The sequence below is a fragment of the Chaetodon auriga genome, chromosome 7, assembly GCF_051107435.1.
Source record: "Chaetodon auriga isolate fChaAug3 chromosome 7, fChaAug3.hap1, whole genome shotgun sequence".
Lineage (NCBI taxonomy): Eukaryota > Metazoa > Chordata > Actinopteri > Chaetodontiformes > Chaetodontidae > Chaetodon > Chaetodon auriga.
The window spans coordinates 7772516-7798578 of record NC_135080.1 but is presented as its reverse complement, the minus strand read 5'-3'; the positions used below and the strand labels follow the sequence as shown (position 1 = coordinate 7798578).

General features: G+C 42.7%; 2 protein-coding genes across 2 annotated transcripts in view; one reads left to right on the top strand and one right to left on the bottom strand.

The window, feature by feature from the left end:
- dph1 (diphthamide biosynthesis 1) overlaps positions 1 to 15556 on the bottom strand; it is a 59148-nt gene extending 43592 nt beyond the window's left edge. The window contains exons 1-3 of the mRNA XM_076734506.1: positions 15469 to 15556; positions 12979 to 13131; positions 4073 to 4136 (exon numbers count right to left, since the gene is read on the bottom strand). Coding sequence (XP_076590621.1) covers positions 4073 to 4136; positions 12979 to 13131; positions 15469 to 15538 — 287 coding nt within the window. The 5' untranslated portion in view covers positions 15539 to 15556. The remainder of the gene's footprint in view (positions 1 to 4072; positions 4137 to 12978; positions 13132 to 15468) is intronic.
- A 1048-nt stretch (positions 15557 to 16604) lies between these two features.
- Positions 16605 to 26063, top strand: part of rtn4rl1b (reticulon 4 receptor-like 1b) — a 128089-nt gene continuing 118630 nt past the window's right edge. The window contains exon 1 of the mRNA XM_076735092.1: positions 16605 to 17435. Coding sequence (XP_076591207.1) covers positions 17423 to 17435 — 13 coding nt within the window. The 5' untranslated portion in view covers positions 16605 to 17422. The remainder of the gene's footprint in view (positions 17436 to 26063) is intronic.

The following is a 26063-nucleotide window of genomic DNA, read 5'->3' as shown; positions in this document are numbered from 1 at the left end:
GTAATAAATGGACTGCAGCTTTACACATGGTGACATGGTAATTTAGATTGCAGACACCAATCTACTTTAAAGTCTCGAGCGGGCTCCCATCTGAAAGTGCTCAGCCTGCAAACTGAAAACTGATATGTGATCTGGATTATTATGTGCGAAAACATCTGCTAACATCTGCAACATTAAAGATTTCTACTGATTTGATTGATTAGACAGTACATCTACCAAAATAGAGTGTAATGGAACAAAGTTGAACAGCCTTGGAGTAAGTTTCTTCTTTATGAAGCACCTTAATCCCCATTTTAGCAGATCTGTATTGGATGATTATATATCTTAGGGTTTATGATCACCTTCAAGCATTAGGGTGTAGGTTTGGTTTCTCCAGTAGGGAGGAGAGGATGTTGCCATTTCCTGCTAAATTATGATCTAACTGGTTACCACACTTCCCATAATAATGACAATATTAACTGAGAAAAATGCTGTATAATTAATTCCTTTAACCCTACAATAACCTATAGTTTCCACGATAGAGACCTGATAAATAATGTGATGTTATATAAAAATATTCTGAACAAAAAAAAAAAATCAAAACCTATTCCCAATATCAACAACCCTCCCTTTCCTGGTAACTCCATAAGAACCCGAGTGTCATCTGAGATTCTTCAGTGGGTCTTCTTAATTCCTTTTAAAGCACTTTGAAGTCCCAAATGTGTTGAGTCTACTCTGAGGTTATTTTGTAGGCCAGTTTGTGGTGCTGTTTCATTGTAAATGCATAAATATGAGTGCATGATCATGTGTTTTCCCCTGGTTGCTAGTGTATAAATAGATGAAGTGTGAGTGTGAGTGTGTGTGTGTGTGTGTGTGTGTGTGTGAGAGAGTGAGAGAGAGAGAGAGAGAGAGAGAGAGAGAGAGAGAGAATGCTTGAAAGAGAAGTATAGTGCCTATCACATTAAGCATGATACACTGTGGCTGTAAAAGTGTGTATATGTGACTGTAAAAGTGTGTTAATATGTAAAGGGTGTGCATTTGGGCCTAAGTGTATTAACTGCAGCATGGCCATAATTCAGAGCAGCTTGTCCTCATTAAGACTTAGCGGTCCCTCCCACTGAAGCTCCTTACTCTGAGGCCAGCTTAGCCCTTTCATCCCCATTTTGATATGGATCTCAGCCCTGTCTCCAGAGAACGGGTCAATGATGGTGATGGCCGAGCTGCCCGACTCCTGGGACCTCCGGTAACCCTCGACATAAGCTGTGTGACACAAGGTCTGCTGCCCGCTGTGCCAACATCCAAAGGTTACGGTCATTCACTCTCTCCAAACACCACCCTCCAATCCTATGTTAGATCCACATTAGGAGGGGTGTGCCCATTGGCTACATTTCCATCAGTGCAACAGCTAGCTTGCTTGTTGCCACAATAAAGTGCTCTGAAACTGTAGCTGCTGCAAAGTCTGCTTTAAATATTTGTCCATTGGTGATCACTGTCAGGTTTTGCATGAGATACTTCAGTTATGTCATGTCCTCCTTTCATTTCTGAACTGTTGACAGGCTTCTTAGCACATCATCCTGGTTTCTCCGCAACAAGCAGTTTCATCTGGAGGGCAGATTAAACATCCAAAAGCAGACAGTTTCACCTGCAGGAAGAGCTTTTGAAGGGATCAGCCAAATTTCTGAGCTCCTGTGTTGAGATTGTTATCAGGACTATTGTGACTTCCGTGGCACTATCTATCCAGTTACAGTATGAAGTGGAAACAGACTTGAACCAAGACCTTGAGTTTCTTTACTTCCTCCTTACAAATGTTCTTACAATTTCATCCTCACATCAGGATCAAAGATCATGCGTTGAAAAGCCAGCAGATGGCCCTGACCTTGGCTTCACCGTTTGCTCCCATAGGTCCTTAAACGTCACGTGGCTGTCGACCTCGACCATCCTTGTTGCCATCACTTCAATCACGATATCTACACATATTAAGTCAACTTAATTAAGGCAACTGCATGCCTTCTCTCACATGTGAATGTGAAAAAATATTTGGTTGCACCAGTGATTGTTCTGACACAGACGCAATAATTAAAGCCAAAGTTTGTTTATAGATAAATGAAGCATCGCTCTATAATACCACTGTACCATGGGGAGAGTTTTTGGAGTCTTTCGAGCTGATCGCATCACGTCAATTTCAAGACTGCACATCTTTGAGTTTACCATTGAAAAGCTGAAGCTGTGTCTAAAATCTAAAGTCTGACCGCCTCACTGTAGTTTTATGGCCATGTTCCCAGATCTCAGCAATTACTTTTGTCAGCAAAATGTTACCATAACCAATAGGAAAGGCCAAAACTGCAAAAATAATACCCAAGTAGTAACAAACTGGAAATGTTCTTTAAAGCCAAAACTGCATTCGCGTGATCCTGGATGACCAACACGTCTGTCCGTCATTGAGTTTGTCAAGAAACGGACAGACAATAGCACTCAAACTCAGCTGATGTCATTCAAATTATACACTCAGCCTGTTGTCTGTGCACAAGATGGAAGATATTCAGTACTTCTCAGAGGCTCTGATGTTCATCCAGGATTCAAAGAACCCATCTGTTAAATCTGGAAAGGGTAGAATTGCAAAAGAAAATTCTTACATAGTAAGACAGCACAGAGAGTGGCAAAATAGCTTCAGGGAAACTATATAGCAGGACCTAATGAAGGGAAACCGTGAGAACAATCTTCTCTGCCGCAGTCTGGGGGAGAAATCATGTGGATGGTGAAGAGAGGGTGAAAAATACAGAGGGACGAGCGACAGAGGACGAGGTATGAAGGCAGTGAGAAAAGCAATTAGTGTCCGTTAATTGCTCTCATTAGAAGAGATGGGGCCGATTTAGCAGAGTCCATGATGGACAGGGACGATTCCAACATAGAAATGTGGACTGCACGGGTGTGTGGTTTGAGAGCCACGCGGCAAACGGCGCTCGCTCTCAGTCTGATAGCAGCAGGACTGATAAGACCAGACCCTATCATCAGCACTTCACTCTATCATTTCTCCGGCGATAAAAAAAGTTGAAATCACTGTAAAGGCAGTGATAGAAGGATAGAGCGATGGAGGCCTGATGCAGCTTTGAGGAAAGGTGAACAAAACGCTGGAGTAAAGAGAGAGATAAAATAATTGAGGCAAAAGAGAAAGACGACCCCCCCCCGAACAATACATTTAAGAGAAAGACTAAAATGTTTTTATTTCTATGGCAAATAAATGTGTCTTTGCATGTACGGGGCACAAAAACACAGTCAAACCGACAGGCTCCGAGTTTCCTGTGTGAAATAAAACATCCGCCTTGCTTGAAAAGCATATGGCCGCTCCAGCCGCTCTATTCTTCATCGTGTCCATCTGGTAATCAGGTTCGTATTGACTAAACACCTTTGAAAAGAATCCACTCTGTGTGTTTAGTGTTAGGAGCCATTTTGATGGAGAAAACACTTGGCAGGCAGTGTTCCAGAGAAACAGAGGCCAGCTGAAGGTGAAATGAGACCACAGAGGCAACACAGAAGGAAAAAAGAAATGGACAGAGCTGATCTTTCTCTTGCTTCATCGCGGCCTTCACTTAAGGGTTTCTTTTTGTCAGAATGTGTGTTGCTATTTACCAAGCACTGAAGTACATATTTTATTTAGCACAGTGTAGGCCAAACCACTATTAGGTTTGGAGCGCATTAATGCTGCAGCACTTCTCACTGCAGGAAAAAAAAAAAAAAACCTTTGCGGTGTCTGTGTGATCGAGCGCTGGTGTGTGCAATAGGGCATATGCAGACTGAAACAAGATGTAATTAACAAGAATTATATCTCTTCCCTCCTCCAACTGTGAGCAAGGGATGCTGTGATATCTGCTCTGTCCTAAAACAGCGCAATCGTGTCTCATTTTCTGCCGAATCCCTGACTGAGTCGAAGGCGGGGAATTAACGATAAAGCTCTCAGTCTCCTAATGAGCACCAAGTGGCAGCGGCAGTTAAAAGTTTGTACGCTGCTGGCTCGGCTTCTACATCTGCTGCTTACTCCTGGACTCTCTAATAACTTATCAAATTAAAAAGAAACCTCTTTCTTTCTGCGCCTTACCTCTCGATGATGTCAGCGATGACACAGGCAAACATCTGCAGGCCCTCTGGAAGCTGCAGAGCCACTGGGGAGAGCAGGAAAAGGCGAACAGAAAAGTTGCGTTAGAGTGACGGCAACATGTTATTTAATAAATCCTGGATGGCACAGCTATACATAGCCTCTGGTACTGGTTCAGAGTGCTCCACTGACAGCAAATAGTGACATTTCAGGGCAATTTCCCCTCTGCCACGGTAGTACTGTTGGTTTATTTTAGCGAGTGACAGGCTGTTGGAAATGTAGTCCAAACCAATCACCACAGGTCTAGCTCTACAGCTCATGGCTTGTACAGAGCCATTAAACTCTCACTTTTTCCTGTCCGTCTCCATGCCTGCCGCCAGCTCCGTGAGTCACAGTTTCACTCTCTTTGCTACAGAAACACACAAAAACACCCTCCTTCCCCAGCTTCGCGTGAGTTTTTGTCCCAAAGCTAGAATTGAATATGGACAAACTGCTGGGGCTGTGATGAAAATTGAAATCAAGCAACCGATTAACAAGCACTGGTCCTGCTGATGGTGCTGCGTGCTGACAACAGGAGATCCACTGATCTACTGATGTGTGACACCAACCGGCATGAGGAAAAAAAAACCTTATTTAAGGCAGCATTTGCTAAGTGGTTTGCGCCTCGTTTCCGACTCGCTCTGCATCGAGAAACGGGCATATTTTTTTTATCAAACAGGGAGAAGGGCCCGGAAGCACAGTTTGCCTCCTGTCATCTCGACTGCACCCTGGCTGCAATCAGCGAAGTTTGGCTCCTTTCTTTGTGCATATTCTTAGAAAGGAAAATCACGCAAATGATGACTGGAGGAATCATCTGAGGCTGCACATTCTGCTGGATTTAGTACTGACGTAAGCGCAGGGATCAGGATTGCATGGAAGACTCTCCACCTCTGAAAAGCAGATGCGGGAGTGAGGAAAGGAAGTTTAACTGTTTCATAGGTTTTCTATGGAACTCTCAATAATAAGTGTGAGCTCAAAACAAATATGAGTGCAGGAGATTTTAAACAAATTACAGCATATGAAAAAAGCTTCCGACAACAAGATGCAATCACGCTTTAGAGAAAGGAATTTATCTAATTAGCCATAATCATAAACACAATGTGTAAAGCACCAAAGACACAACAGAGAGGTGTGGTTATGAGGCTTTAAATGATCGGCTAGTGCAAGACAATGCTCCCTTTCCCTTAAAACTCATTTCAATATAAGGGCTTTTGCTAAATTGTTGACTTAATTATGATTTTAATGTATTGTTCTAATTAGCTCCACCAAGGAGGTTAATGTTTTCAGTCCGGTTTGTTTGTTTGTAAGCAGGTTAGCAGAAAAACTACAAGCCAGATTCTCATGAAAGGTGGTGGAAGGGTGTAGCGTGGGCCAAGGAAGAAGCCACTCAGTTTTGGAGCACATCCGAGTCCCGTGGTGGGTACGCAAATTAGATTTCATTTTAATTAACGCTGCAAGATTTAGCTTTGGCATCGTTAAACCTGTTGTTTTCACAGCCTGAGAGGGTCGTGTAACATCACTTCACATGCATCGATTTTACATTTCTAAAGTAAAGTAATTGATTTACACGGCTGAATCGTTTGTTTGAACTTGACAGACAAACTGAACTGGAACTTCTCGGTTTTCCTTTCAAGATAATACCATCATGTTTCCTTGAAAACATAAGATGGAAATCCAAATGCCGTTTGGGGATTTCCTACCAGATAAATCTTGTGGGTTTTGCATTAAAGATCCCACAGAATCCATGATGCAGTGTACATTAATCCTGCCACCTCGTCATCAATTAAACATGGCCACACCTTGGTATCAGAAAGGGCTAAGACATTGATCATGACAAGGATAAGCCTGCGAGGAATAACAGAGCAGGAATCAGAGCGTCAAGTGGATGAGAAGTGACAGGGAGGAGATCAGAAAGGAAAGCAAATACGGTAAAATATGGCAATTTTATGCACAGTTCAGGCCGAAAGTAATGATTAATATCAAAAAATCTGCTGATTATTTTCCCAGTTAATTGCTGCTCTATAACATGTGAGAAAATGGTTGAAAATACTCATCAAAAAATCCCCCAAAGCCCCATGAGACATATTTTAATTTCTTCTTTCATATGACAAACAGTCAAAAACCCAAAGCGACTCAATTTTCAATGATATGAAACACAGAAAACCTCTGATTGCACACATTTGAGGGGCCTGAACCAGAAAATGTAAACTTTTAACCCTTTATCAAAACACTTTGCTCTTAATGTTCTGTTAGTTGACCAGTCCGTCACGACTATTTCAGGAAAGATTCCAGTGAAGAAATGTGTTTTTAAAGAGGAAATAATGCAAGAAATTCAGCTTTCGAGCAACAAGTGTCAACATGTTGTGCCAAATCAAAAGACAAGGAGAAATCTGAAGAGCACATGACGTTGTTTCATCCTTTTTACAAGAAAACGTGAAATTAATTCCTTGTTTTCAAAGCAATTGAACATATTTCCAATGCAGAAGCCTAAAATAGAAGCATTTGATGAAATGAGATAAGAACTAACAACTAATGCTTTGTAAAATTATGTTAGATTGACGTTTTTTAATGAACCAGAATTCATTTTTTAACTGATTTTTAAATGTGAGGGTGTTTTTCTCTGCTTGTTATTGTGGGAAATACTGAGGTTCTGCTGTCTGGGATTATATCAGACTGCACTGTTTGTGTATCAGCGAGGCCTCCTGTCAACACCAGATTCGAGATGATCACAAACATGCCTTCGCCAGGTATTGACCCGTTCGGTGTGAAGTCCGAGCCACCAAGTCAGAGGCATGGAGCGAGCACCTGGAGACAAAGGCTTTGTTTCAATCAACCGTGACATTTTCTCCCCGTCAAAGTCCGTCACACCTTACTTCAATAAATCCATCAACGTCTCAGTGGACACTTACAATTCGAAGACACTGAATTCGGCGCACATCGCGGTTTCACATGACTAGGCCCTGAAACCATTTCAAGAATTCAATGGCAGACAGCATTAAACAATAAAAGCTTGCACAGACAAAAGGCTGAGGAGGTTGAGCGAGGATGGTCATGAGATGGAGTGATAGATGGGGCAGCGCGAAGAGGAGGAGCGCGAGCGTTTCTTACTGATGAAAGGTTAAGGGATCACCAAGCACTCACACAGACAGTGACAGACAGGTCATTACCAGGAAAAGGGCAAGTTTATTAACAGAGAAAGGTTTCAGAGCACACCTCTGCCACAGCTGACAGAAGCAAAGAGCTTTCTCCGTCCACTGCCCTCGGCAAAAGGTGAGTCAGAAGCTGGAGGTGGGACTGGCCGTTATGGAGGCATGTTCGAGTCGGCACGCAATCACGATAAGCCGCTTCTGCATTCGGAAGCGCACTCCCGCACCCGGAAAAGACAAAGCACCGAGGCCAGGCAGACATAAAGGAGACAGGAGGAGGCCATTCAATAGCGCCGGCTGGCGTGTGTGTGGAAGGTTCCTTATTCCTGCAGACAAAAGCTCACTTTTGGCTCACGCGGTCAATCACCAGCTATCCAACGATGCTGTCATATGACACACACTTACTGCACAACGCAAAGGGCGGTATAGGGAACAGGAAAGGTACATTTGGGATTATGTTAGCAAACAAAGACAGGGGACAAACTAAGAAAGAGCTGGAAAGACCAATTTATCAGTGAACAGCAGACCAACGTGCAAATCCAAGGGATTACTCTGAATTTACGGAAGATTTGAGTACGTTTATACGTATCGAGGCTTTATCCTGCAGTAGATTACATTTTGGGTGTGTGAATGCATCATATCTGAGGTTAGAGGTGACGAATGAATCATGTTCCTCATGAACAGCAAAACCCTCAAAATTAGAAAAAGGGGATGTAACAAAATAACCAAAGGAATACATTTAATGGACTCAGGTGCCAGTTTATTAGGTACACCAAGCCACTGCAGTCTAATACAACAGTCCTATAATAACATAATGTTAAGGTTTGTGTAGCTGTTTAGGAGAGGTGTTGATTAAAGTTGACGGTCATTTTGGAGGCTGCAGTTGTTATGTTGCGTTGCATTATTCACCACATATTTAGTTTAACCTTATTAATATATTAAATATACATTATCTGACATAATTATTCAGCTCATTACTTTGACTTCTTTTCAAACAAACAGACTTTAAATTAGGACACAATGGGAACAATTATGCAAAGATATTCTATTGTATGTAAATGTGTGTATTTACCATTAACAAGGCTCTGTTCAGAGAAGGCATGCGTCCACGTGTGCGTGTCCAGTCTGTGGATACCACTGACAATGATCTGCTTGCACTTTTCACCGGCAGCCAGCGCTCTCACTGCTGTCATGTTTTCTATAAAGAAACATGCTGTTCAGACAGAGGAAAAAAAGGCCATCTTGGACTGCTTACTGGGAGTCGTTTTGTATTTGAGAATTGAAGAAAACACTGGGGGATGCACAAAGAGACTATTTAGAAAGAGACCATTTATTAACTGAGGGAAAAACAAGGCACCAGCCATGGACTGAACCAGATGTTTTGTCGATCTGGACTTGTTGGACTTTGTTCTGTTCAGTAGGGCGGCCATTAATTCTATGCATCTTTCACATTGGCATTTAGACAATCCTCGATTCAAAACTGTATTTAAGATTGTAAGAATTTGGTATTTTACAACATCATTATTCCAACTTTTCTCTTATTTTCACGCCACCCCCTCATAAAAGCGACTATACCATGGGAAAAGGAACTCAATGCTGCACATGTTGCTTTTTGTCTTGGAGCTCAAGGAAACGTCTAAAGAGAAACTGTCAACTGTGCTAATCTTTTGATTGTCTGTAGTTTAGTTGTTAGACGACCACTGAAAACAGAACAACTCCCCGGGCGTTTCACAAACCCAGCAGGGAAGCACTTTCATGAATTCAAGGTCCCCCAAGACACTCAAGGCCGTACTGCTTTTTGCTTCTTTTGCTTTATCTCGATGTCGTTTCTAATTTTTCTGTTTTTCCAAATGGGATTCAGCAGTTGTGTGCAAAGCTGAGCAACGGTTGGAAGACAAAGGCCATAATAAAACGGTAAAAATGAACTGAGATTCATGAACAGTCACGCTGTACATGATTTCTACGCCATAAATCCATATGGTGCTTTCAGTGAGAGTTGAGTGATGAAGTAGCTGCTTAGCACATTATCAGATTTCTATTACTCTCAAGTATCAATATATGGCTAAAAATATAAGGCTGGCTGTAGTTTCAACACAATCATTACTTAATCAAAGCTACAAAAAGCAAACATACCTGTATTTTCTTAATTTTATGGGCACCATTCAGGGCAGATGTTACCTGGAACATTTATGACAGTTTTTTTTATCTTATTTGTGAATGGCTAGCCTGAAGAACCTCCATCTGGCTCATGCGTTGGTTTGAATCCATTTTCCAGGCAGCATTTAAACAATTGCTTCTCTATAAACAAAAAATTAGACTCGTCAGCCACTGATTATCACCTAATTAATTTTTTGTTTGCTCGGCTTTATCTTAAACTGAATGTGTGACGCTAATGAAGACAGCAGACAGCCAACAGCAGTTAGAAAAACTCCAAACAACTAAGCCGCTCTTGTGAAAAGCGGAGATGCACAACAGATTATATCAAAACGGCACACAATTAGATTAAAATGAGAAAACAACACAAAGCTTTTGACTATTCATAAACTCAGAGAAAAGGAGGCCGGCCGGGCAGCTCAAATCAAATTACTCTGTGTGTTCCTCACTCTGTTTTAAAAGCACAGCGCATGAGACTCGAGAGCAGTTCAAAGGCTGACAAAGAAACAGATGGACACAAAGAGGAACCGAGAGCGACAGGGGTGATAAGGTGAGTTATGCTCTCCCAGTTCAGAGGGAGATGACGGGCACAACAAAAAAGCAAAGCCAGCAAGCTGTGGTAAACCACACGCTCCCTGCAGGGACATCGTGATTCAATCCTCTCGGCGTGTCATCTGCATATCTCCACCCAAGGCGGGAAGGAGTGAACGGCTACACATTTTGACACTTACATTAGTGAAGGACGTTGTTTTTTTTCCCAGGCTGGAGGCCGACGTTGTAACACGGCCGAGGGAACACCAAACACGAGGAAAAGTGAAAATATACATGCAACAATGCATGAGGGCGGAAACTGAAGCACATATGCAATTACAATTACTATTAGTCATTCGGCAGACGCTTTTATCCAAAGCGACGTACGTATGAATTCACACACTGATGGCGCAGCACCGGGGGCAGATTTGAGGTTCAGGTCCAAGGATACTTCGGCATGTGGACTGCTGAGGCCAGGGATTGAACCACTGACCTCCTGATTGGCAGACAACCGCTCTACCTCCTGAGCTACAGCTGCCCACAAAGGACAGGTTCGCATTTTTCAGTATAAATGATGGAGGACCAAAGCGGAGAGCTCCCAAGGCTTCAGTCTTATTTAGTAACAACTTCCTTCTTTGTGTTTGTATTCGTCTGCCAGGTAAACACAATCTGTGGCACAACAGAAAATACAAACCATTGGTATCTTAAACCAAAAAGGTGTTTAGTTCACACGTGTTTCGTTGGATTTTAAAGAGGAACCCCTGGACACAGGAAGTATCGCTGTGATTTTCTTGAACAGGTTGTAGTGATGGACAGGATGAGACAACAGTAGAAGAACACGGCACTCAAGGCTATTTGAACTGGGCATATGATGAGATAATTAAGACACAGGAGTCCTGCTTCAGGTAATAAATGCGTTTTCACACTTGAACTGCATGCTTGAGTCTGAACTGTTTGTTCTTCAAGCCACTTGGGAGGGGGAGTTACTGCAGTTTGTTTTCACACACGCCGCTTCCTCCAAACCGAGGATCGATTGCGCAACACATATTCAAGTCAACAGTGCACATTAGTTATATCCCTTCAAGTCCTGCAAACAGAACAGAAGAATCTCTTGTGTCTCACGTGATTTTAATGCTGTTAATGTGGTCCCGTTACGATGCAAAGACCAACGAAGAGCGCCTTAAAAATGAGGTGATTCATAGCGCATAACTCAAGGATGCACACCATCTGATTAGTCCTGCGTGTATTTTTGCAATATTAGACCTGTGCTGACTGTCAGTGGGAACCAATTTATGGAAAAACTGCAAATTATGTATTGGATAGTTAGCGTGAAGCACTGTGTGCATAATCAACAGTGATTCTCATTTCTTTGCTTCTTCATTTCCCTGCAGATTTTGGAATTTTGAAATACAGCTCTGCCTTAATAATGCAAAACTAAAAGGGGACTGACTGCACCCCTCCACAGCTTCTCGGCTGTATTCACTGTAGCTCTCTGTTCTGCTTTTGATTATCACCTACGACTACTTCTACTACTAACAACGATAATAATAATCTATCATTATCATTACTGTTACAAAATAATGGTATAAACATTGTAATACTACTGTCAAATGTTACTAAAGGCAGTTCTAGAGCAACAGAAAAGGATCTGCCTGTTGCCATAGACCACAACATACATCGATGTCAGTGCAGCCTCCCACGGAGCCCACACTCAGTTAGTCCTGAGGCGAAAATCCCACTGCAGGCCTCGCTACTCAAGTCAGATTTTTCTTTCTTTCTTTCTTTCTTTTTTTTTTCTCTGATCTGAATATTCTCGTAAACTATGCTGTTTCTTAAGTGACCCATATCCTGAATCAGTTTAAATGACCTCCATCCTGAAATAACACAAAAGATGTGACGTGTGGACAGTTTGTCACAGAGGCGGCTGAAGACGTTGCCCGGTTTCAGAGCTGATGAATGTAACCTTTTTCCTCCTTCTACTCTGAGACGGGGCTTGAAGTGTTTGCTGTTTATGAGGCCAAGATCTGCTTTTAACAGGGGTCAAAAAAGAAGTGGAAAAAAATAGGAATTCTTTGGGTTACAGTTCACATCTGCGTTGCACGGATGGTGAAATATGAGCTTGAGCTGTACTGTGAGTGTAAGCCTTCCAATTCTGTCAATAACACATAAACACCCCCCGCCCCCGAAGATCAAAGAAGGCTAACACATCCCCCTCACAGAAGCAGTGTGAACCCACTCACATCTTAAATGTACCAGTTTCTTCACAGTGTTTGCTGCTGATGTGTGTGTGCATTGTTGTATTTGTTCGGCGATGTTTCACTCGGCATCGTCACTGTGGGCTGAGCTACGCGGCCTTTAGAAAACCTGGTCTGTTTTCTTGTGACTGGAGAAACCTGTGTGAACCTCGCAGGTGTCGGATTTTACAATGAAGCTGTCCAAGTCGGTCGAAGCACAGATGTCGTCGTGGACGGTGCTTTGGATGAATGCTTGCACACCTAGTCTTTTGGTATATGATTCGTAATGCTGTGCACGCATGTTGTTTGTGGGGTGTGACTAAGAAGACACAGTGAAGCATTACTAGTAGTATCTTTTGCCATTCATGGGCATAACACGTGTATTTTTGTGAATCTTGATGATATAGGGCATGATGGCTCAGTGTAATGGTTGTCAGGTTTTGGGACAGAGGTCCTTTACTTAAAAGCATCATTTGTGCTCTGTCTTTTCTAGTTAATATGCTTATAAATTGGAACCATTCCTCTTCAAGTCAGTTGTGTAATTGAAAAGTCTCTGGCACAACTTATTAACTGTGTTTGTGAGCACTGTGACATTGTGGACGATATGGTTGGCTCAGCTTTTACATGAAGTGCTTGTTGTTTTCAACCTCCCATTTTCTTAAGTGAGGACCTCCAAGACGCCATTTCACCTTTGCAATAAAACTTATTCTACAGCTGCTCTTCTATTCTTTGAAATGTGTAGTAAATACAGTGATTATCTCATGCACAAAACAAGTCAAGTGTATTAAGAAAGGACACCGCTCACCTCTCTTAGCATTTGCTTGTCTCACTCGCCAAACCGTCTTGTGGATCTCAAAGTTGTAATTTGCAGGCAGGGCTTTGATCGCCTCCTGCAGCTCAGGGTCTTGCAGGACTTCATCTGGAATTTGATTGGCAACCCGTCGCGGTCCTCGGACCACTGAAGAGAAAGTGAAATGATTGAGCTGTTAGCAACAGAAGAGGTTGAAGGGCGATGTCTACCGAAGCGGCACATGACGACGTCCACAGTAAAACATCGCGATGGTGCTCACAGAACTGGGGCTGGTTTCACAAAGCAACCCTAGAAATGACGTTTATATACAACTAATTTGCTTTCATAACTACGCTGTGCTGACAAACAGTCACTGCCTGGAATCTGCTCACAGTTTCATTTGAGTAATTGAAACACTACATTTTATGCACCACGCTGAAGTCGCAGGGAGGCGCTCGGGGTGGATGAAGGGCGTGCAAAGTGCACGACTGTGACACCAGATCCAGGGTTCACATCCAGCCTGTGGTTAGCTTTAGGCAACAAAAGCACTTTGGTTAAGGTCAGGGAAGGACTGTGATTGCTTTTTCTGTTATTTTTCTGTATTGAAACATAATCAGTGCCTAAAGATATCCCTAAAAGAGCTGAATAATGCTGTTGACACTGTGAGAGGTCAGTGCATTGTAAGAGTGCCTATTTTGGCATAAAATAAAACATGTTGTCAGTAAACATACCTTCAGTATCAAGATTTTTGCAACTTGCCAGGTATCTGACTGAACAACATTTCCTCATTATGTTAATAGAAAACAGGCTGAATACAAGGCTAACGCAGAACTGAGAGCCATGTTGGCTTCAGACATGTTCTACAGTCTGAGGGTGGAGGCGGGTAATGAGCCACTCTGCTCCACAGGGACAGGCCAACTTTTAAGAGGTACGAGAGGGGTAGAAGGGGAGAGCACCACAATTTGTCCTCGTAGCATCTTTCATTTTCAATTTTCTGCAAACTACTGGGAAGCCCGACATGCCAGCTGTGATGGGAAAAAAGCTGAGAGATGTGGCTCAGATTTACTGGCAGAGTTTGAAGTTTGATGTAGCCCCACTTGTTCTCAAGTACAAGCAGAATTATTTTTGATCACAATCTACAATCTTATTTAGGAAGTGATGATTAAAACTAAAACTTTCAGGGCGGCCTTTATTGTACTGAATTAAGAAAACAAAACACGTCCAACAGGCTCGATATACTGAAGAAAACAAGGTGTCAAAGAGGGGCGTGCGTGGCTCGTCTGGTGTCCATCAGCAGATCTCAAGAAAAGAGAAAGTCTTCTCATTTTTACGCCTGAACAGTCTGCACCTCCTCACATGTCAAATCACTGTGACTCAGCAGTTTACACATTTCATCAGCTTTCTACCACATGGACTGCATCGGCACTTTTTATTCAGCTGCATTCGGTATACACACGGCATGACTTTTTTTTTTTTTTTTTTTTTACACATTCACATTTTCAAGTGTTTATTGATGCTCGGCTACACACAGCTTTACTTTGACTTTTAATTCGACTTGACTGGCTCCGTGTCGAGTTCAATAAATAACTCACACAGGCAGATTTATTCTCCCAAAATGTAAATGTGACATTGGTTAAACAGTCACGCACTGCACTCATAATTCACGTACCGACTGAACTACTATTTATATAAATCTCTGCCACCAGACACCAGTGACACTGGTTTGCTTTCCGCTACAGATGCAATCAACTGACTTGAGCTACTTTCACAGCACAGCCCACGAATATTACATATTTGAATGATAAATTACAGACGCTCAAGTAAAATATCTGAAACCATAAAAATGCTGTCAATCAAAGTCAATGCCCCCGGCCCATCTGTCATTATAAACACAATCTTGAGGAGAGCTGTTTACTGTCTTCTTACCTGCAATGAACCTGATTAGAAAACACCTTTCACATTTTCTAAGATGTTATGTTCACGGTTAATTGTATTTCTGCAATCACGTAACCAGAGGAAATGCCACGGTTTTCAGATGGTAATATGTAATTTCCCCAGTGGACCCTGCAAAGACATTTATCATCGTGTTGTGACAAACGAAAATGCGCGAAGACAAAAATGGCGATGACACTCTCGCTAACAATAAAACATCTTTGATTCATCCTGAAACACGCAACCAATATGTCAGCCTGATCGACAAGCGCTCTACGTCGATCTCCTGTTCGTGTTGAAGTCTGGTGAGTCGTCACACTAACGCTGACTTGATGCTAACTATCAGCTAAAAAAGCAAAAGTTTTAACGCCTAAATTGTTGACAATGAACACACTTAGACAACAAACATAGCAGCATAGCCAAAGTGTTGTGATGTTATGCTGAAAGTAGCCGAGTGTCAGTACAGCTACGCCTCATCGAGGTGGAAGCCAGGTATTTCCATAAAGTACTCTTGAAGTCAAGTATTTCTCTGTCTATTACATTAAATATTTCATATTCGACGTTAATATTTACCTGTGGGCTTTTTGGCAGGAACAATCTGCACTTCACTCGAGGGCGCCGCCATGTTTTTCCTCCCAAACATGGAACATGTGAGGAGAAGAAAGGCGAAACCAATCGAGTGAAGAGGCGAGTGGAGAGAAGTCGAACACCGATGCAACCGATGTCACTGAACGGGACAGAAGGACGAGGACCACAACGTTAGACTACTGCACTTCATTACGGTACAGTTCTATGGGTTGAAGTGTCCATTGTCCGCTGTGGCAATAATAAAATGAGGTAATAATTAAGAAAAAGTTAAGTGCTGTATAGCCCAATTTACACGAACTTACATTATAATATGCAATTGATATACAAATAATTATAAACTAACAAAACAAAAGGAAAGTAAAACACAAAGTTAATCAAATGACACATAGGATAAAATATTGTGTAGCCCAATTTACACACTGACCGACATTTTAAAAAGTAAAAAGTAGAGTAGAAACGGTTACAATAATTATGTACATTCGAACATAAATAAAAGTAAAACAAAATAGAATAAACAAAGTCAAGTATAAGTAAACATAAAATAAAATATAAAATAATAATCAATAAAACTAATAAGTGCTTTACATTCACTTTTGGGGTAAATTTTCAGTCAATTAAGAATAGAACACATAAAATCCAATAAAGTTTAATTATATTTGAAAAAAATTTGCCTCATTTGTAAATCTTGTTCAGTAAAGCCTAATGTGATCAAATATGTCATTATTATTATTATGTGTATGAGAGAGAGAGAGAGAGAGAGAGAGAGAGAGAGAGAGAGAGAGAGAGAGAGTTATCTGATGGTATTGGTCTGTTAACTATCAGATATTGATCTGGGTGGAGGCTATTTGATCACCAAATCGCAGTTTTGTTTTTTTTTATGAGAGCTGTCTCCCACCTCGGGACGAGGCGCATAACCTGAGCATAAATGTCCCCTGATGTTCCGCCTGCTGGTTAATATACTGTTGTTGCATGTCAGTTTTGCCCGTCGTGTCATTTCATATCCATTCTGAAGACCTCTGGTGTCAGGGAGCAGCGTGTCTCGGGCTGGCGCAGACAGGGACAGAGGCAGTGAGAGGGATGGAGCAGGATGCTGCCCGGTGGAGGGGCTGAGGCAGTACAACATACTTTCTCCCTCCTTGAGCGCATCAACGAGCTCTGATCCATAGGTGGAAAGCTGAGAGATCTTCCCAGACAAGATCACAGAAATGTAACAATTACGAGTGGAGAGGAGAGCTGAAAAAAGGGGGGAGATTGTAAGGAAACCGAAGGCATCAAAGTCTACATTAAGGAGGATTTGAGGAGTCTGCGTTTATAATCCGACATCAGAGGCGGAATGTGAATCCAAATAACTTATGTTAATTAGAGATTTTAACGAATATGATGCGATTTGAACGGCTCTGAAGCACTGAGAGGAGAATTTTAGATTGGCCACTTGAATTTAAATATCTGTGAGGTTTTTTTGGGGAGGGGGGCTGCTTGTGTTCACCGTCGACTTGCCCCCAGAACTGATTTGCAGCCTCTACGGTCATTTGCGCCTAAAAAGCACTTGGCTATCAGCGGTTCGCATCGGACTGGTGCGCGTTTGCGCCCATCACACACACTGGAGTTATCATCATTTCGGACTGAGGGGATGGTTTTAATGAGCCCGTTTCGCAATGATTGCCGCCTAATTTCCCACGTCCGACCCGGGTCCGCCAGACTTTGTGGAAAAGGAGATTCTTGTTTGTTGTCAGTGTTTGCCAAACCCGCGGCAGTCTGCGGCGCAACTCAGCACAGTGGATCGCAAGAAAATCCCGAGGACTGACAACTGACATTCACCCGACGAGCGACCAAAAGCTCCGGATCAACTTCAAGACTAAAGCGCACAAGTTTTAAGTCTGGAATATAAGAATAGATGATTCTCAGAGGACAGGGGACGAAATACACCTAGGCCTACAAAATGTTCAAAAGGGGTGAGTAAGTCTCAACTTTAGCACCCACATTCATCTCGCTCTTTTGCCATATTCCCTATTTTATTAGTAGGATTATGGCGCCTGTAAGGAGAATTCTGCTTCGCTCTGCTAATGTGTGAATCCAGTGCTGGTACTTTTTTTTACGGTTATGAAACAGATGTTTAAACACATTCATAATGCACCACGTTGCCCCGCAGATGTGTTATTACGGACGATGCGCCATTTGAAGCGCATCTTTAGTTTGCACAGCGCGCACTGAAGGTTTCTGGGAATGAAATATTCATCTGTGTTCGGAAACATGGGGACGACTATGTGATATTAATACAGCTGATGCCGCACTGCAGTTTATGAGTTGTACCCCGGTCACAAGGCTATCTCTCCGAGCGTTGCACTCTGCTGAAGCGTTATTATTTCGCTGTGTGTCAGTACATCTAAATGCGATGGATCAAACCGCAGTTCATGAGGTTATTCTCCTCTGGCTACGCGCTATATGAGCACTGAAGACCTTAAGCACCTCATATAAAAGGGGAGAGCTCCTCAAACTTTTAATATCCAGATCCCCCCGACAGATACGCGTTGGACCATATGTGATGATCTTTTGTCCCTGGACCGTCTCATTCTTTCCAGGCTTTAATTGGCCGTACAGCTGCACAACTGTCTGCACTGGATGTCTGACAACAGTAGGGAGAGTAAAACCTCTAATGAGAATAGATTACAGGAATATGTGCTCCCATTGTGCTGTTATCCAGGGAGTGAAATAATAGTGAAATTAAACTGTTTCTCATTTTGCTACGGCCCCTGGAGCCCCCCTCAGGGACCCCTTGGAGGTCCCCAGACCCCACTTTATGAACCACTGCATTAGACCTTGCCTTGCACATCACTTTGTCATGAGTTAGAACTAGCCTGCTCTTTCGTTGAGTTATTTTATGCAGTTTATATTAAGAAGGCTTGTGTCATATTTGTATTTATTCAGTCTGCCATGTGAAAAAACATCTGTTTTGTGTGTGTGTGTGTGTGCGTGTGCGTGCTTTTAATGCATGCCTCTGGGGCAGAGACAAACAACATGTTTTTCTTTCTGCCATCAGATCGATTATTGCTGTTCCAACAGTGGAGATGAAACACACTATGGTGATGAGTGCTTATGGCTGTAACGGCTTTGAGGGAAGGCCCATTGTCAAAACCTGCATCCTGGCAGCTTGTCATTACTCAGAACTGATCTTCTTATCATTTATGAGAAGTGATACGTCTTGATTTTTTTGGGAGAACTCGCATGACTCACGATGCGTATTCCAGAAGAGGCTCTTTATTGTTTAATGTATGAGCAAACATGTCTGTCTCTGTTTTGTGTCAAAGTAATGGGCATGCTGGTAAACGCTATTACTCTTGATAATGTATCATTATCATCAACAGATCCTCGAGGAGATGGTTTCCCACAGCACACATTCATTTTTCATTTATGTTGAGGGTTAAATGGAGAGCTGAGACCGGAGGTGATTGGCATGTGGGGATGATCTATCCCTGCTCCGTCCAAGGTTTTTGCATGTGAATCAGCTGTCTTACCACTGCACAGCGCTGGACAGAAAATCACTTAATTCAAGACAAACGACTTCAAAGTACAGATTTCACCAGTCTGCCAAAAGTGCTCAGTATGCCAGAATGTCTCAGTCTACAATAGTGAGGCAGAGATGCGTCAGCGTTGGCAGGAACAGCGCACAAGTTCTCTGGTGAATTTGACTTTTTTTTTTTTTTTTTTTTTGCACCTAAAATAACACGTTCTAGGCAGCCTGGCTGATGCATCAGGCACAGCATCTACTGTGACAGATCCACCATTCACAAACATATAGATGGAAAGCGTCTTAGCTGACACACACTGTTAGCACCTCTCAGGGTAACTTCACATTGTGGCAAATTTCCATCTCAAGGGGGAGTGGACATGCAGATTTTGTGATGGCCTTTTGGTTCACACTTTGTCTGACAGTCTCCGGCTGCTGATCTCTTCATCCGTGGGCCATAAGCTCTTACAGGTTTATCATTGCCGCGACAAGGTACGCTCACGTCCATACCGTCCACAAATATGTCTAGAAATGTACAACGTTATTGGTGGTGTGTATTCAACTGCAGGTGAGACAACATAGACCTCATATCTTTGTTTGAACAGTCAGATTGGTGTTTGTGATTGTGCTTGTGTGTGTCTATGTCTTTTACAACAGCTACATGTGTGATTGAGTGTGAGTCTGAGTACATGTGTACATTTATGTAGCCACGCGAGCACACGTCACTCCATCTCTGTCTCTGCTTTTCTGTCGATCTCTCTGTCTCGCTTTCACAATCTCTCTTTTTATCAAAACCAGTCAGCCATAGAGTGGGCACAAGGGATGATCTGTCAGAACAGCTCTGAGATGGAAAGGACGAGATGTCCACTGAATATACCATGCTGTGGCGTGCTGTAATTGCTGCTACATGCTATTCAGGATTATTGGAGGAGGCTCTTCTGAGGCTTTTTTTTTTTTTTTTGCTTTCTGCTACCTTTTGCATTGGACAGTGACTGAACGTTGTACAGCGTGGAACCCGTCCAAACACAAAGATGAGCATACATGCACGTCCTTGTTCGTCTGCTGATTCAATTTCTTCCATATGTTCCAATGTTTTTGCACGATTTCTTACAAACATGCTGCTGACCTGGACATCATAGATTTTCTCACTCCCATGGGCAGCCACTGTTTCCTATTCATCTCAGAACAGCATGAAAATCAATTTGCGAAGACTTGAAACATGCTTGAGAATATCACACACAACGTGACTTCGCCTTTGTTTTTTAATCCCTTACGTCATTGTTGCACAGTGATGCTCTTGCAGGCAGAAACTATTTTTAAAATCCTTTTCATTGGTGCTTTTAAGTGCATGTCAAAGTGCACATGACGTTTGAGGGCATTTCGGAGCTTTCAAAGCAACTTTTTAAACACGAAGCAAAACTCTTGTTGCATCTACGTCCAACACACAGCGGCAATGTAGACTGTCACAAAAATGAAGGCAACTAAATGTGCACTGTGAGGGATTGCTTGTCTTAAGTAAGTCTCTGCAAGTAGATCTTCATACTGTACTGGCATTAACTGAAACTGATGGCTGCGTGGGAGCTAGGAAATCACTCACAACCTGTGTCATGCTCTGGAATACTGGTATGCTTTGGCTGTAATGTAACACACACACACACACACACACACATAATTTGCACTTAACAGGCTAAAACATGCAAAACCACAGATAAGCAGCTTCAAGCATCGGCACTACATGCCTTACCTCAACACATGTACCTGAGCTTTAATCCATCGTCAAGCATAAATCCAAGATCTTAACCTGAAATAGGACTTTGAAGGGCTCACACACACACGCTTGAACACACTCGCGTGCACACAAATACAGCAAGGTTTCACTTTTGTAAGTGTCCAACTTGCAAGATAAGCCTAATTGGGAAATGTTTTTGTGTTGACTTAACGTGCTGAGCATTTTTTAAAGGAGTTTATCTCTGAGAGAACAAAGGGGATTGTAAGAACACCACAGATCATGCGGGCTTTATGTTTGTATACACTGGCATACACATCAGCAGTTGCATGAATACTAATTAATTGAAATCTTGAACATTCTGTCATAAACATATCATCTGAAACACGACAGTCTGTTCCTTAATCTTCCATCTCCAGTGATTGACAATGTGCAAAGATAATTACTTGTAGCAATTATGAAATCCTGAAGCATTAGTAATCGTGTTTTGTAAACCAACTCCTCTTACGAGCATTGACTGTAAAGTAGCACATTGTTCGTGTTCCTTTCAGTATTAGCAGACAGGGTTGGGGGATTTTCCATTAATGAGTTCAGCAAAATGAATGCAGCACAAGGGAAACACCTGTGGCCTCTGCTCTTCAGCTTTCCAGCTCTGCTCACCACTGCTGGCCAGATCTCATAGATGTGCGAAGGTGGCGTCAGAGCGCCTCTTCAGCCAACACAGCTCCAAATCTGTTCTCCACAATATCTAATAACCACAGACGTCAAGGGGCTCCTCTCTTCTAACAGGGAGATGTTTTTTAACCAAAGGATGATCTGACTCATAGACTTCAAGTGCTATGTTGATGATTATAAAGCAAAATATTGAAGTCATAAAAATAAATGGTCTCTCTTTGTTACCAAAGGACAAGCCGAGGTTTTCCCAGAGTTAGAGATGCACCCTGAAGCGAACGCCATGCAAGTGATTTGATATGATAACATAAAATTGCGCAAGAGCAATAACTGCCCATCTGTCACTGTAATATGTTGCAAACTTGCAGCCATCGTCAAGGCCCATAAAGAGTTCTATTTAAAGAGAATAGATTCCCCGCTCGTATTATCATCTTCCTAATCCTCTCACAGTGTCAGCCTTCTGCTATCACTCCTTGTCAACTCTGCATTGTTGTACTTTTCAGCCTGGCTTGTGTTTCCATTCGGGTGAGAGGCAGTGCGGACTGACGGCTGAGGGTATGGAGGAGAGGATGTCTGAAGAGAAGTGAAGAGGATAATGTGGAGAGGAGCAGAAATATAGACCTTAAACTGATCCCCTAAATCTTTCTAAGCTGCCTGAAAAACAGAAAGCAAATCTGAGAAGAGGACAACATTTTTTACTCCTGTCTGAATGTAGATTTTAAGACTTTCCTCACTTCTTGTGTTTAAAACGGGAGAATCAGCGAATCAAGACGTCAGGAAGATGCGGGGAAATGAAATAAACAAGCATAACCTCTGATGTGAGAGGATAAGTCAACCAAAAACTTTAACAAATTGACCCAGTGGTAGTCTGTAGATCCAGGCCGGAAAACACAGTGTCAAGAGTAATTGACAGAGGAACATTACCAATTATTGGATAGCTGACTCACATTTATTATACTGCCACACAATGCACCTCTGGCTCTGTCAGTGCATTCCAAACATCCCATTTAGCCAAAGGAGATTGTTCAAATCCAAAAGCCATTTATTTAGTGGCCAATACTCAGGAGTGTTTCCATGGAAGCCTCTGGCACGGTTTCACCACGTGACGCCCAACAGAAGATGACAAATAATTAACAAGTGTGTCTCTGTGTGTGTTTGTGTGTGTGTGTGTATGGTGAAGATAGCAGTGACTGGTGTGCATGTCACTTTTTTGCCATGAACTTTTTTTTTTTTTTCCTGGAGCCATTTTCACACTTCCCTGTCAACCATTTCACACTGAATTAGGGCATGAGGGCTCTAAGTTCAGAAGTGGATGCGGTGCTCCTATGCAGCTGAGGACTCTCTTATTAATGCAGTCTGAAGAGACATCTGAATGATTAAATCCACAGGACATTCCCGCTTGGAAGAAGAGTCAGAGGTGAAAATCACAGAACATGTGTGGAAAAATCTGTCCATCTCTTTTTTTAATTAAAAAAAAATCACCCGATTCTTGTGCAAACGCCATTTCCTCAGCCTTTGTTGTGGAAATGAGATGCAAGGATGGTCATTAGTGGATGATAATGAGGTGAAAGAGACAAACAACCTAAGCCCTGTTGGTTTTTCTAATATTAATAATTAATTTCTGATTAAGTGGCTAATTGGAGTTTAAAGGTCAATGTCAATGAGAATGCCATGGATCTTAGAAGACAGGAGGGGGGTTGGGGAGGGGCAGAGAGACAGTCCAGGAGACTGTTGACAGTAATCCCAGGTGCTCTCCTGTTACTCTGACAGCTCTCCCCTTTCCTGAGCCATCCTCCCCAGGCGACATCGCCTTTGTGTGCTGAGGACAGCAATTCAGCTACACCAGCACCTGGGCATCTGCCCTTTTGCCATTGAGAGTTTGCAAGTCCTCAAGATGGAGTGGCATAACATCACAAGATAGAGCTGAGGTGAAGAAAAGGGGAGAAGAGAGAGTCTGCCATGTACTTTCGTGCTTCTTATGATCAAGTAAAGAATGGGGCGGTTTTGTAATTTCATTTGTATGTGCGCTCACAAGCTCAGGTGTCTGATGTCAACGCACACACCGGCATGCATCCTCTCCCATGTGACGTTAAGTCTGAACCGATCTGAATTCTGGCATTGATTTGTCTGGTTTATTATGCCTCGGATTAATCTTGCACTCCATCCATGTCACAGCCAGAACTCATTCATTTCAAGATGTTTGACTCAAAAACAATGGGTAATTCCGTCTCCGGAGTATCCATGTTTAAAGACGCGTCCAAATGAAAGTTTCTGCTCTGGCTGTTGAGTGAAATTAAAACACTCAGTGGGGAATGTGCTGAGGAAAAACGAACAACAATCGTCTTTCCATTTGTCGAGGCTGCTGTCTTTGGCTCCGTCGCTCCACTCACCTTCTGCCCAACAGCCCCACGAGAGCCGGCCCCCTCGTCCCTGGCTTTAATGAGACAGGCTACTGTCACAGTCACATCTGAGCTTAGTGCTTGTAATATCAGCCGTGTCTGCGCTCTGGCAAATGTTATCTGTGCTCATACGTCTGTCACGGCTCAGACTGGTTTTTAGGAACAGGCAGGGCTCAGGTAATTGCTGCAGCCTGTTAGGATTAATTTGGCCGTGTGATGTTAATGCACGCTGTGACCTGTGATATTGCAACTGCAGAACCACTTAAAACTCAGCCCATCTCTAATGCAGGGTGATTATGCTAATTGTGGGGCACCATTGCAATCGTGTTGGGTTTGGGTGCAGATGAGAAAAACCCTCTACGGAAACAAAGTTAGCTTGGACTTTACATTCATCTAAGTTTTTATTAAATATTTCAAGAGTGAAACGTCGAGATACGCGCTGGCACTAGATGTTGTCTGCTATAATGGCGGGACGAGGACAAGAGGATTTACTCTATAGAATCCAAAAGATAGCTGAAGAGAGGAACGGATGAGTATTATTTCAAAGGCAGGACTGAGAGACAGATGTAGTTGTAGTAATTACAGAATATAGGCCAAGGTCTTTTCCACAATCACACATCTTTTTATATGCAAATCCCTCACAATTGTCTTAGAATGGTCTTAAATTCAGTCATTTACAGCAGCAGAACCATGTTTTGACCTTATTAAGGCTCGTACAATGGGGATAAGAACGGATTGGAATTACCAGTTTCAATTTACTCTCCATTTTTTTCCCATGTCTGAAACCACATATCAGAAATGTCCTGCTGTGTTCACAGCCTACCTCCATCAAATTGAAATCTATTTCTGGTGCAGAAAGAACCGCGCACACTCCCGTCTTATGTATCTCACTTCTTTGAATGACAGTAAAGTCCTTGACATTGGTCTGTTTCCCTTCTCTAACAAGCGTCGCTCCTCAACATTGGCCCTCACTCATGGAAAGCATTCAAGCCAATAAGACCTTGCATCATAAACACTGGGTGTCAAACTCACAATAGAGGTGCAAGGTGCTGTTTTGTGTGCCAGAGATAAGCAAGTTAATTATTCCAGTACTTGCTAAAGAGCACAGAACCCGTGCTGGACTCAGATGACACAGACTGTGAAACATGGTGCATCCGGGAAGACTGTTTAAAGTGTGATGGCATGTGCTGAGCCGCATCCCTGGCCTCGTTAACGGATGTTGCAGCGCCTTTTTTCTTTTCTTTTTTTATTTTTTCAGGCAAGAGGTGTGGCCAGGGAGATCCTGCTTTAGGATGGAGGAGTAGAAACAGTGGAGAGGAGTAGTGAAGCTGGTAGCTGCTTGTTTTACATTCCAATCAGCTCGATCCTGCAGGGTTTCCGTTGTGAAGCGCTTTCCTTTGCACGTTGCTCAGGTTAAAACTGCTGTTTGAGATGAAAGTGCACGGAAAGCGAACCGCTCTCAGAACATTTTGTCATGTTCTTGTTCTTGGCCATCATTTTGGAACAACAGCAGGACAGATGTCACAACAGTGTGGTCTGAGGGCGGAGTAAGGCCAGGCTGGATGAAAACACAGTCAGATATAGATTTTCTTCCCTTGGCGGTGCAGGAGTGTTTTTTTTGTTGGGATTTTAATGGTGAGCAAGAGGGGAAAGCTCAGAGCTGTTTTTATTCTGAACAGAGGTTTCCACCCATCTGCTATGGTTGGCAAGGGACCTTGAGGAGAAAGCTGCATCCTGCCTCGCCTGCAGTCAAAAAAAAAAGAGAGAGAGAGAGAGTGAGAGAGAAAAGAAGCAAGAAAAAAAACTGTCAGGCTAATAGATAGTCACTACCATGTATGCTGTGTCTCGTAGCTGCTGCTCCCAGTCAAGGCCTCAATCACACACTGCCCAATTCCCATGAGAGGCCGGAGAACACAGAGATGCCACAGTCTGCGACAGTGAACACTGCCACGGCTCTGCCCCAACACCCCAGTATAAGATCACTGTCTAAGCCATGTGTGCACCCCTGACAGCTCCAACTCTCACAAAAACTACAAGTCTCTTTATTCCCCAGATGGCCCGGAACAGCCTACAGTTTGCCCTCAGCAATCACGCTAATATGTCCCCAGCCCCAATGCAGAGACCTGCCTGACGTTAAAGTGTTGTTTGGAAATGGAATGTAATCTAGAGGGTAAATATAGCAGATGTCATCCGCTGCCAGCTCTCCAGCGAAACAATAAACAGAACATGCTGGCGTAATATTGACTTGTTATATAGCTGAGCTGGGGTTACATAAGAT